The 12,364-nt window shown below is 39.5% G+C and overlaps 1 protein-coding gene across 2 annotated transcripts in view; it reads left to right on the top strand.

Moving 5' to 3' along the window:
• Positions 1–10,329, top strand: part of Bud13 (BUD13 homolog) — an 18,318-nt gene extending 7,989 nt beyond the window's left edge. The window contains exons 5-11 of one of the 2 annotated variants that reach the window (XM_013511205.1): positions 20–546; positions 1,315–1,532; positions 4,430–4,535; positions 4,891–5,029; positions 5,307–5,491; positions 6,410–6,491; positions 9,930–10,329. In XM_013511205.1, coding sequence (XP_013366659.1) covers positions 20–546; positions 1,315–1,532; positions 4,430–4,535; positions 4,891–5,029; positions 5,307–5,491; positions 6,410–6,491; positions 9,930–10,023 — 1,351 coding nt within the window. In that variant the 3' untranslated portion in view covers positions 10,024–10,329. Of the gene's footprint in view, positions 1–4; positions 547–1,314; positions 1,533–4,429; positions 4,536–4,890; positions 5,030–5,306; positions 5,492–6,409; positions 6,492–9,929 lie in introns of both variants that reach the window. The other variant, XM_013511204.1, reaches the window with a different exon arrangement.
• The last annotated feature ends 2,035 nt before the right edge of the window (positions 10,330–12,364 follow it).

The following is a 12,364-nucleotide window of genomic DNA, read 5'->3' as shown; positions in this document are numbered from 1 at the left end:
GGAGGGCCCGTCACGACACCCCGGATCCGTCTCCTCCCAGGAGGGCCCGTCACGACACCCCGGATCCGTCTCCTCCCAGGAGGGCCCGTCACGACTGTGACACATCTCTTCCGAGGAGGGTCCGCCATGACTCCTCAGATGCATCCCCGCTTAGGAAGTCTCATCGTAATTCTTCAGATGTATCTCCTAGAAGAACCCCTTCTGACTCCTCAGGTATGTCTTCCTCCAGAAGGCCCCCTAACGATTCCTCTGGCAAATCCCGACCTAGGAGGACTCTTGACTCCTCAGACACACGGCATCCAAGAAGAGGCCATCATGACTTCTCCAATTTGGCCCCTGATGTTGTTCATTCATTGCCCAGAACCAAAAGTAGTAAAACCCCAGAAAGAGCCTCCTGCAAGACTTTTTCACACTGGAAGGGGTCAGGACCCACTCATGCATCACTCCTGAAGAACATCACAAGTGAATATGACTCGGACCTCTCTCCTGCACGGAAAAAGCAAGCAAAATCCCATTTTGTAGATAAGAAGCAGCTTGATTCTAAAGGTAAACATTATGACTGCCATGGGAGAGACTTAATCTCTGAAAGCTTTCTTTTGAGAATGAGTTTCTTTGGAAAAGTTTTGTAGAATGAGAGGCTGGGCTCAGGGGAGTTTAAAAATGACAGGGACAGGAAAGAAAGTTTTTATATGTCTATATTTACCCTCTCCACCCCATATAAAAATGTACTAGGAGGGGGAATTGAAATATACAGTGAACGTTTAAATTAAAATTTGTTACAGCAAAATACACATTTGCCCCCTTCAAAGCACTCCCCTCAGTTTGAGTATAATTATCCTATACTTCCTGCCACTTTCTGAAGCAGTTCTAGAAATCTTTTGTGTCTTTTTATGGCTGTTTTTTTTGTTTGTTTGTTTTGGTTTTTTTTTTGGTCTTTTGAGACAGGGTCTCACTATGTAGTTCAGGCTGGCCTGAACTCACTTTGTAGTCCAGGCTGGCATCAAACTCACAGTGATCCTCCTGCTCCATGCTTGTGTTTAGGTTAGTGATTGTGCTTTACAGGAGGATTAAACAAATGTGCTACCTTATCTGGAAAGTTCTAAGGGGATTAGTTAATTAATTTTCTTACCATACTGAAGATTGAAGCAAGGCCTCACACTTGAGGGTATAGGCCTCACTATACCACTGAGTTACTTCCCCAGCCTTCACTTATTCTTTAATTTCTAGGCTCTTCTCCCAGCCATAGGCTATTTCTTACAGTCCTGTCACCTAGGAGACATCAGTGTCACATGATGGACTCTTCTTTCTCCCCAGGTGACTGCCAGAAAGCCTCTGATTCAGATCTTTCACCTCCACGGCATAAACAGAGTCCAGGACACCAGGCTTCTGATTCAGATCTGTCGCCTGCAAGGAATAGACCAAGACGCTGTAGCTCTGATTCTGACCTCTCTCCACCAAGGAGGAAACAAAGGACCAAATCTTCTGATTCCGATCTGTCTCCACCTCGAAGGAGTCACCCTCCTGGAAAAAAGGTAGAGATATGCAGGAGTCATTTCTCTCTCTTAGAGGGACTCCTACATTTTAGCTTTATATAAATCCCTGAGAATCAAACAAGAGGAGGAGGAAGTAGCTCTCACTAGTACAATGAATCATAGTTAGAAGGACTTTTGGAGATGTCTCTGTAAAGGCAGGACTGGCTATAACTTAATTCAGATGGACTTTTTTGTTGTTATTATTGTTTTGAGACAGGGCCTCACTATGCAGTTCAGGCTGGCCTTGAGCTCATTTTGTAGCCCAGGCTGGTCTTGAACTCAGAGCAATCCTCCTGCCTCAGCCTCTGGAGTGCTGGGATTACAGATGTGTACCACCACGCCTGGCTGGACTTCTAAATGCAGGTTGAATATCCCTTATCCAAAATGCTTGGGACCAGACTTGCTTTAGATTTTGAAGTTTTTTGGATTTTGGAATATGTGCATAGACTTCCATATATACTTTGGAGTATATGCATACAAAAATCTGAAATTGATTACATTCATTGTGGGAAGTTGGCACATGTACAGAATGTATCTTAACTTTTTTTTCATCCTCTTTTTCTTCTCTCCTCCCTTCTCCCCCTCTATCTCTTGGTTTTCCCTGCTTTTACCAAAAAGATCTATCTCCTTATTTCCTGTATCTTTTATTGTGCTTTTTATTTACACTCTGGGTTTCTCATGTAAGAGAAATCATGTGATATTTAAGCTCTTGTGTCTGATTTTCTGAAACTTTTGAGCACTAACATGATGCTCAAAAAGCTTTAGATTTTGCAGAATTTTGGAATTCAGACCTTTGGATTAGAGATGCTCAACCTGTACCTCAAGAGATTCTGCCTTACAATCTCATAGTTCCACTAATTGCATTTTAATAGATCCAGAAAAATTTCTGGCTTTTTTTTTCTATTAGTACACATTTGCATTACAAAAGGATTGCATTCCTTTGGGGAGTTGTACATAACATACCTGAATTGTTTTTTCATCTCCTTTCCCTCTCCCCTCTCTTTTCCCCCCACCTCTTGACCCCCTTTCCATCTGAAAAGATCCATCTCTCTACTTCCTGTTCCCCATCTTTTATTTTGCTCTTTGTTTATATTTTGGTTTCTCATAGAAAAAAAACAGTGTAATATTTAACCTTTGTATCTTGTTTATTTCATTTAACATTGTGGTCTCAAGGTACATCCATTTTCTTACAGATGACTCAAGTTTATCCTTCTTTATGGCAGGGTAGTACTTCATTGTTTATAAATACCACATTTCTTTATCCCCTCATTTGTTGATAGATATAGGCTGCTCCCAAAATTTAGCTACTATGAATTATGCTACTATACACATGGGTATACATTATCACTGAAAGAAGACTTGTTTTTAAAAGAATAAATTGAGGACTGTCCTTTGCAGAGTAGGGTTAGGAACACAGTCCTGTGTCATACTGAACACAGATTTGAATCCTACTTCTGCTACTCTCTGAGATTTAGGAAAGACACTTGATATCACTGATGCTCAGCTTGTTCATTTGTAAAATGTGAAGAAATCTTGTTTCTGTTTTTTTTTTGGTTTTTCTCCGGTACCGGGAACCGAACTCACGACCTTGCGCTTGCCAGGCAGGCGCTTTTGCCGCTGAGCTAAATCCCCAGCCCCTTTGTTTCTGTTTTATAAGGCTTTTGTGAGAATATAATATGAATTAGTGTAATTAAAACTCATAGCAAAGTGTCTGGGACAAAGTAGGCATTTGATATTAATGATTTATTATTATAAATTGAACTACTGGTTTCTGTATCTAGAATTTAAAGAGAGGTACTTGAAATATAAAATTACTTTTACAAATTATATTGTCTGGGGTGTTAGTATTTTGTTTTATTTTAAATCTGTGATAAAGCCAGGGGTGGTGGCACACGCCTGTAATCCCAGCACTTGGAAGGCTGAGGCAGGAGGATGGTTGTGAGTTCGAGACCAGCCTGGGCTACAAAGTGAACTCAAGGTCAGCCTGAACTGCATAGCGAGACCCTTTCTCAAAAAGGACAAAAAACAAACAAAAACAAAGACAAAAAACCCTAAATCTGTGGTAAAGCTTGATGAGTTAACAAAAGAGAAACACACATGAACCTTGAGTAGTCACATTACAAAGAACACCAGCAACAGTAAAGGAATCTTACATATGAGTTGGGTAAGGAAGAGCCTGTGATGTGCATGTTTTTCTTCAAGGCAAACTTCTCAGGTAAGTCTTTGCTGCAGTAGGGTTTGAGAAGATGGGTCCTGGTAGCATAGACCAGCCTGTCCCTAACTCTCTTTGAAGAGTTAGATCCCTAGTTTAACTGGACCCCTTGACAGTTTATGTATCCCTGTAGTCCTTGGGCAGTTTAATATGTACTCAATTTGTGGTTTGGGGTTTATTTGCTATCTTGATACAAAGTGGAGATTTGTAGGAAGTTTTCACAAGGTTATATCTTTTGTTATTATCCTTACTACGTATCCTCAATGTGAAGGTCTGAGGTTTGCTTAAATTTGCACTTTAAATGGAATGTTCTATCTTCTGGGTCTCTAGTGAATGGCCCAGAGCTAAATACAGATTTCTGACCAGGTGATCTGAGAGAGTGAATCTTCACATGTGCAGTTTATATATTAAGAGTCAGAAATACAAGTGCTTAGCTCTCCCTCTAATGAATTGTTGGTATGTGCTTCTGTTTACTCATAAAGTTGATAGTACTATTACATTTTCTATGAAATTAGGTTTTCTCTCTTTTTTTCTATGTTGTGAATCCTGTGGTCTATAAGTGGAATAAAAGCTAGTGTTTGTGGTGTGGCTGTTGCAGGCAAAAATGTAATTAATCATGTAGACCCATGGAGCCTCTTGCTGTACTGCCTTACTGATGTTGGGTGCTCCCTTTTCCATTGCACAGGCTGCGCACATGTATTCTGGGGCTAAAACTGGGTTGGTGTTAACTGACATACAGCAAGAAGAGCAGGAGCTCAAAAAACAGGACCAAGAAAACATGGTGTTTGAAGGTAAACATGAAAGTGCAAGATGGAGTCTAGGCTTGTGTAGCTTTATTTTTCTTTTTAATGTAGCTGATACAGTAAGGTACCTGATAGTTTGAATTTTTAATTGCTATCAGATCTGAGCTCTTATTTTTATGCATCATTTTAATCTTTCAGGAGATGTATTTCTTTCTCTCCTGAAAACATCAGTTTTTAGGCCTGTACTCAATATACACCTATATGTTGGTAGGAACCACTTATGATCTGGCTGCAGGTGTTCTTATCCAGCATCAAAATCTCAAGTAGTTGATTTCATTTGTTAAAATATTATTTCTAATTTTGACCTTAGGCATTTATCTTAAAAAGATTTCTTCTATCACAGCTGAATTCCAGTTTGCTGAAACTGTGTTTCGTGACAAATCTGGTCGTAAGAGGAATTTGAAACTGGAACGTCTAGAGCAAAGGAGAAAAGCAGAGAAGGACTCAGAACGAGAAGAGCTGTATGCCCAGTGGGGCAAAGGGTAAGGGCAGCACTGAAAGTGAAAGCAAGATTGCAATGCCTGCAAAATGTTGCTTCTTTGCTTTTCTTCAAAGCTGTTTTTAGGAATGGAGATTCAGTATGCTGAATCTCCTTTTCAAGACTGATAGATTCTATACTTGCAGTTGATATTCTGGGGATTTTACCCTTTATTTAATATTTGACGTAGGTCACTGCCAGGGGGAGTTTCTTTGAATGTGACATTGTGGATCTCCATGTAGGAGTGAAAATGTCCAACAGAATGTTTTTTTTCTACCCAGGCTTGCCCAGAGCCGGCAACAGCAACAAAATGTGGAGGATGCAATGAAGGAGATGCAAAAGCCTCTGGCCCGCTATATTGATGATGAAGATCTGGATCGGATGCTGAGAGAACAAGAAAGAGAGGGAGACCCCATGGCCAACTTCATCAAGAAAAATAAGGCCAAGGCGAACAAGAACAAGAGAGGTAAGACTGGGGACCCTCAGAGCTGGAGCTGGCTTAGTGAAGAGAGAATTATTGGAGTGCCTCTACATGGCTATGTGCAAAGAGGGCTTTCCCATGTGATTAAAAATTCTTTGTATTTGCCTGGGAGTTTGAGCTCAACTGGTAGAGATGTGTTTGCAATATGTGATGTTCACGTTCCTTGTGTGGAGTTGGTACATGTACACAGCACGTCCTAATTGCATTTTTGTCCCCTTTCCCTTCCCTCCGTCACTCCTCCCTCCACCTCTTGATCTTCCCATCTGAGAAATATCTGTCTCCCTACTTCCTATTACCTGTTTTTTGTTTTGCTCTTTATTTATAATTTGGGTTTCTTATATAAGAGAAGCCATGTGATACTTAAGCTTGTGTTTCTGATTTATTTCACTTAATATTATGATCTCAAGGTGTATCTATTTTCTTAAAGATGACCTAAGTTTACCTTTCTCTCTGACAGAGTAATACTCCATTGTATGTAAAGACCACATTTTCTTTATCCATTCTTCTCTTTATGGACATACAGGCTGCTTCCAAGATTTAGCTATTATGAATAGTACTGCTATAAACATGCATATGCATGTATCACTGTAATATGGTATCTTTCATTCTTTCAGGAAGAGGCCTAGGAGGGGAATAGCTAGGTCAGATGGAATTTCTAGCTTTAGTTTTTAGAATCTCCATACTGATTTTTAGAATCTCCATACTGATTTTCATAGTGGTTGTACTAGTTTACATTCTTAACAACAATGTAGATGGGTTCCTTTTACTCCTACAGCCTTTGTTGCTATTTTTCTTGATGGTAGCTCTTCTTTCTGGGGTAGGATTTAAAAACTTTTCCCCCATCACCATCCATTTTCTGAATTAAATTGCATAAGTAACTTTTTTTTTTATTCCACTCGTTAGTGAGACCTCGATATAGTGGCCTAGCACCTCCTCCAAACAGATTCAATATTTGGCCTGGATATCGCTGGGATGGAGTGGACAGGTAAGACTATTTCCTATGTTTTTTCCCCTATTTTCTTCTGACCCTAACCTCCACTACCATTCTTAAACTACACTGATTCTCTGCTGTAATCACAAGGTGAGTAGCGTGCTTTTTTTTTTTTTTTCTTTTATTCCTCCTCTTTTAGTTTCCTTTTCAAAATGGTTTTAAAATTTCTAGGGCAGTGATGACGAGCCTTTTAGAGCTTTTAATGATACAAACAACCCATTGTAGCACGTGTGCCATGGTTTCGCCACCACTATGTTAGCCAAACAACTGACTTGGTCCAGATAGGATACCCTTTGTGTTTGGAGATTTGTCATTTTTAATATTTTCTAAAGTTTGGAGGGGTTGGGTGATTTGTTGTGATCTGGAAACTTCTGTTTGTTTTATCTTTAAAATGTGCCTGAACCATCATTCTCCTCACAGTTTTAGGAGTAAGTCTCTGGTAATGTCTCACAGATCCCTACCACCTCATCTCCCTACCAGTGTCTGCCCCTGTGTACTCTAACTTCCTGTCTGTTACGATGGATGAACTGTATCTGCTCCTACTCAGTGTCAGTCCTTCTACTTACATAGTGGGTCTCATCTCCTTCTGCCTACTAGAGAGTATTGTTCTTACATCTAGCACAATGATTGTCAAATTTGTTAATCTCAGGATCCTTTTATAATTTAAACATTGAGTAGTCCAAAAAGCTTTTGTTTACATGGTATATATCTGTTGATATTTACCATTGTATAAATGAAAGTGATATGTTTAAAATGTAAAAGGTCAGGGAGGTAGCTCAGCGTCACAGTGCGTCCCTGTCAAGCGCAAGGTCCTGAGTTTGATTACCGGTACCAAAAAAAAAGTGTTACTATGATTATTATTTTTTTAAATGAAAAATATTTTCCAAACAAGGAAATAGAAGGATGATGTTTATCTCAGTTATTTTTTTCATTGCTCAGACAAAATATCCAATGCCCAAAATTAAGGGAGGAAAGTTTTATTTGGCTCACAGTTTATAGAGGTCCCACTCCATAATCAGTTGGCTCTAAGGCAGGGTGACATATTGCACAGGGACACCATGGCAGCTGTGGCTGTGGAAGACAGCAAAAGCAACCAAGGGGAGAGAGGGAGAGAAGACTTTCTGTCCCTTATATTGTGTGCAGAATACCCACCCTAGGGCGGATGTAGCACTCACACCCCAATCCCAGCACTAGACAGTGAACCAATCACAAACTAGAATCAGCTGCCTCTGAAAAGCCCTCCCTTCCCATGACCACAGGAGGCTTTGGGGAAACATCTAGACACAAACTGTAACAATGTTGATGTTCAGTTTTGCATATCTCATTAATGTTTAGGTTGGTAGTAAACAGCTGGATTCTGCATTTGCCTATTGTGAAATAATTGTTTAGCTGAAGTGTGGAAAGAAAATTCTGCCTTATATATAGGTAGTAGAAAAAGAAGGTGTGTTGTATTTTTTGATGCTGTATAAAAACTCAACAGGTGCTAGTCCTTTCTGATTAGTTAAACCATATCAAAGAACTTTTCATTTGTAAAATACTAGTTAAGTTTTTCAGACTTTCTAAATGTTGATATATTTTAATTACATAATATCAAGAAGTTGCTTTTGGTAGTATCATCTCTGGTTTTATTGCGGAAGCCTTTAAATAATGGGAAGGTAACAAATTCATGGTGATGCATACAGTTTTTCAGAATTCTCATTTACACTTAAAAGCTTGAACTTTATTCTTGGCAACAAATATTGTCAGTTGTTTTCTTATACTGATAGTAAAGCTCACTTTGTATAATCTCTTTGTATAGATCCCATCAAATTTTATATTTAGAGAATTATGCCATCTACAAATACAGATAATTTTACTTTCTTTCAATCTGGATGCCTTTTATTTTCTTACTGTTGAATTAGCTACCAGTAAGAGCAGATGTCTTTTCCTTCATCCTAATCCTAGCAGGCAAACATTCATTCTTTTATCATTAAATGCAAAGTTTCTTCTTCTGTAAATACATTTATTGAGTTGATGAAGTTCTCTTCTATTTCTGGTGTGCTGAAATTTTTCTTCCAGAAGTATGTGTACCTGATTCCAAGTCTGTATTTCCAGCCTAGTTTAGAGCATTTAATTCCATGATGGATTTCTCTTAATATGCTCTTGAGATTCCTAAAATAAAACATATTCAAACCTGCCTTCAACAGTTTCCCCTGTTGTAAGTCTCCTTCTGCTCTTGTGCTGTCTATCGTGGCCGGTGGCAGTCTCATTCATGTGCTCACTCAAATTACTAACCAGTGAGGCAAACTTATCTTCTCCTTTGTCGTTTTTTCTAGTCAATCAATAAGTTCTACTAGTTTTGCCTTTCATGTTATCCCTCTTGCTGTCCTTCTTCCTTTATCATGTGTTGCCAAGGCTACTGCAGAGTAATCTTCCAGAGTAATCTTTTTGAAATGCAGTTTATGCTTCTGCTTTAAACCCATGGATGAAATCGAACTTTTTACCATGTATGACAGAACTCATTATGATTCAGCCTCTCCATTTTTGATCATAGCCACTCCTTTTGTCATACTTAAGGCTCTAGCCACACTAGTTTGCCTTTGGTTCCCTGCATGTACCAGAATAACTCTTACTTCTGTGCCTCTGCTTTTGTCCTTCATGTTGTGCTCTGACCTGAAGTGACTTCCTGACCCTTCTGTCCCTTGTTTGTAACCTCCATCCCTTTGGTTAAGTCATTCTTGTTTCAGACTTAGCTTAGGCGCCACTCCTGTGAATCCTCTCCTGCCATCAAAACCATTCCTCCCCTAGACTGAATAAAGTCGCCATTGTCTCTGTGATGCCCTATGCGTGTCTCTACCATAGATTATGCTTTTTGTTTTTGTTGTTTAACTGTCTGTCTTTAACAGCTCTATTTATCTGTCAGTTTAACAGGACAGGCACTGTGTCATACTAATTTTCCTACAGTGCTTACCGCAATGCTTAGTGTACACTGAGAATTCAGTAAATGTTTGTTTAGTGAATGGAGAAATATAAGATGTGGACATCAGCTAAGAGTTAGCTGGGTCTTTAGAGAATGGTAAGGGTTTGAGTAGTTGTCAGAGAGTGGGAGAAGGGTCCAGGAAAGGACTAAGAAGATAAATTGGGTACTTTGACTGTTTTATTCTATTTGCATATACCTTAAATATGTCTTTTCTCCCTATTCATTATGAACCGTTCTCTTTCTTTTAAAACAAATATGTGCCGGGCGTGGTGGCGCACGCCTGTAATCCCAGCACTCGGGAGGCTGAGGCAGGAGGATCATTGTGAGTTCGAGACCAGCCTGGGCTACAAAGTGAGCTCAAGGCCAGCCTGAACTGCATAGTGAGAGCCTGTCTCAAAAAAGACAAAAATAACAAATAAAACAAATACGTGATGGAGGGTTCTGACTGATAATTATGTCACCTTTGATTACAGATCCAATGGATTTGAACAGAGGCGCTTTGCCAGGCTTGCAAGCAAGAAGGCAGTGGAGGAACTTGCCTACAAGTGGAGTGTTGAGGACATGTAGTCTCTGAGGCTGTGCCAGTGGCTGTGGGTTGGGGTAGTGGCATGGGAGAGCCAGGCACCTAGCTGTAACATTTGCTTGTGCTAATACTCAGGACCCTCACAGACTAGCAACTTGTTGAATGCCAGTTTTGACCACAGAGGAATACTTGAGACCTGATGTATGGACTGAGGCACCTGAACTTTGGAGGTGTGCCAGCACTGTAGCTGGCTTTTGCGGGAGGTGGTGATTTCTGTATTCCAAGGTTTGTTTGGCTAGGGTTTTTCTTTTTCTGTTTTTAATAAATGTACATTTATTTTTTTAAAATCATTTCCTCACTGGGTGTTGTGTTTGGGGAAGAATTCCAGCTAATAATGAATACTTGGGGATCTTGTGACCAATGAATGATTAGAGTTTTCATTAATCTAGTTGGTAATGAGTAAAAACTTTCTCAGTGATCTTTCTTCTGAGAAGACAAGAATTACTGCTAAATTAGATTCAGGAATATTGGAGAGATGTGATAAAGATAGTGTCACAAACTAGTGGGATGGGGGCTGGGGATTTAGCTCAGCGGCACAGCACCTGCCTGGCAAGTGCAAGGTTGTGAGTTTGATTCCCGGTACCGGACCAAAACAAAACAAAACAAAACAAAACAAAAAAAACAAACTAGTGGGATAGAGATGGAAAGTGGTGCTCAGAAAATTGGCTTAGTATATGGACAAAAATAAAGCTGGATCTCTACCTCATACCATATAAAATAAAAACCCTAAAGCAATTAAGGACCTAAATGAAATATAGCTTAATAAAACTAGTAGGGGGCTGGGGATGTAGCTCAGTAATAGAACATGTGCCTAGCATGTATGAGGCCCTGGATTTGATTCCTAGCAACAACAAAAATAAAGCTAGTAAGAACAGATGATGAATATGTTTGTGACCTTAGGGCAGTGATGAATTTCTTCACAATCCATAAGATCTGATTGCTTTGACTATTTCATAATTAAAGCAAGCAGTTTATACTCATTTGGAGTATCTAAAACTGACTGGGGATTGCCTGAATAAGGGATTGAATATAGAAAGAACTCATCAATCAGAAAGAAAAAGATAATACAAAATTAAAATATACAAAGAACATGAATAGGTAAAAATCAAAAGAGAAATCCAGAGGCTAGTAAGTATAGTACCTCACAAGTAATGAATTAAATGCAAATTAAAACTGAATTTCTATTTTAGAGCTATTAGTTTGGCAAAAATAAGTAAGTGACAACTCATAGAAAATGAAAACTCATGGAGAATTTCTGGTTTGCCTATTTTGGAGTGCAAATGGGCAACACTTACGGAAATTAAGGATTACTTGGGAAGCAATATTGTATAGTTTTTAAGAGTAGACTCTCGGGCTGGGAATATAGCTCAGTGGTACAGTGCCTGCCTGGCAAGTGTGAGGCCCTGAGTTTGATTCCTGGTACCAAAAAAAAAAAAATGGGCTTTCAAGCCATACTGCCTAAAATTGAATCTCACCTATGTCATTTGCTAGCTGTGTGACTTTTGGTAAGCTTCATAACTTCTCTGTGCTTTAGTTTATTCATCTGTGGCACAGAGATAATGGTCAGGGAGAAGGGTTAATACCGCAAAACAAAAAAACCACAAAATGACTATTTTTGGGTGCCATGGGTTGAGCCCAGGGCCTCATTTATGGTAGGCAAGCTCTCTACCACTAAGTCATGCGCCCCGGTGGGAACATTTTTTAAGGAGAATCTTACACTTGAACTAGAATAGGGTCTATGGGAAGGAATGGAATGGGACTAGAATGGAGAGTGAAGAGGCGAAGGAAAAGAAATCTGCCTGGATGTTTTTTGTTTTTTTTTTTTTTTTTTTTTTTTTTTTTTTTTTTTGGTTTTTCTCCGGTACCGGGAACCGAACTCACGACCTTGCGCTTGCCAGGCAGGTGCTTTGCCGCTGAGCTAAATCCCCAGCCCCTGCCTGGATGGAAGTGTGTGTAGAATTGGTATTTGTGAGACGGAACAAAGCACTTAGAGCTCAAAGTAAGCCAAGATCCCAAAGTCAGCACGTGGCAGAGTTGGACCTAAAACCTAGTGTTGTTTTTCTGCCTGGCTTATCTTGTCCCTTTATTCCCTACTGAAAACTTTCTTTTCTTCATTATTTTGTATTTTCTTTTTTTAGTAGTACATTTTAGATATACATAATGATCACATTCATCATAGGGAATTTGTACCTATACATGATGTATCTTGCTGCTGCTTTGTTTTCCCATTCCTCTCCCCTCCCTTCAACCCCTCTTCCCCTCACAAAAGCTTTGTTTCCATTTTTTCCTTCTCTTTTTTTCTTTTATGGAGACAGGGTTTTGCAA

This window comes from Chinchilla lanigera, unplaced genomic scaffold, assembly GCF_000276665.1.
Source record: "Chinchilla lanigera isolate Chin_1 unplaced genomic scaffold, ChiLan1.0 scaffold00011, whole genome shotgun sequence".
NCBI classification, from domain to species: domain Eukaryota; kingdom Metazoa; phylum Chordata; class Mammalia; order Rodentia; family Chinchillidae; genus Chinchilla; species Chinchilla lanigera.
This window is presented reverse-complemented; position numbering and strand designations above follow the sequence as displayed.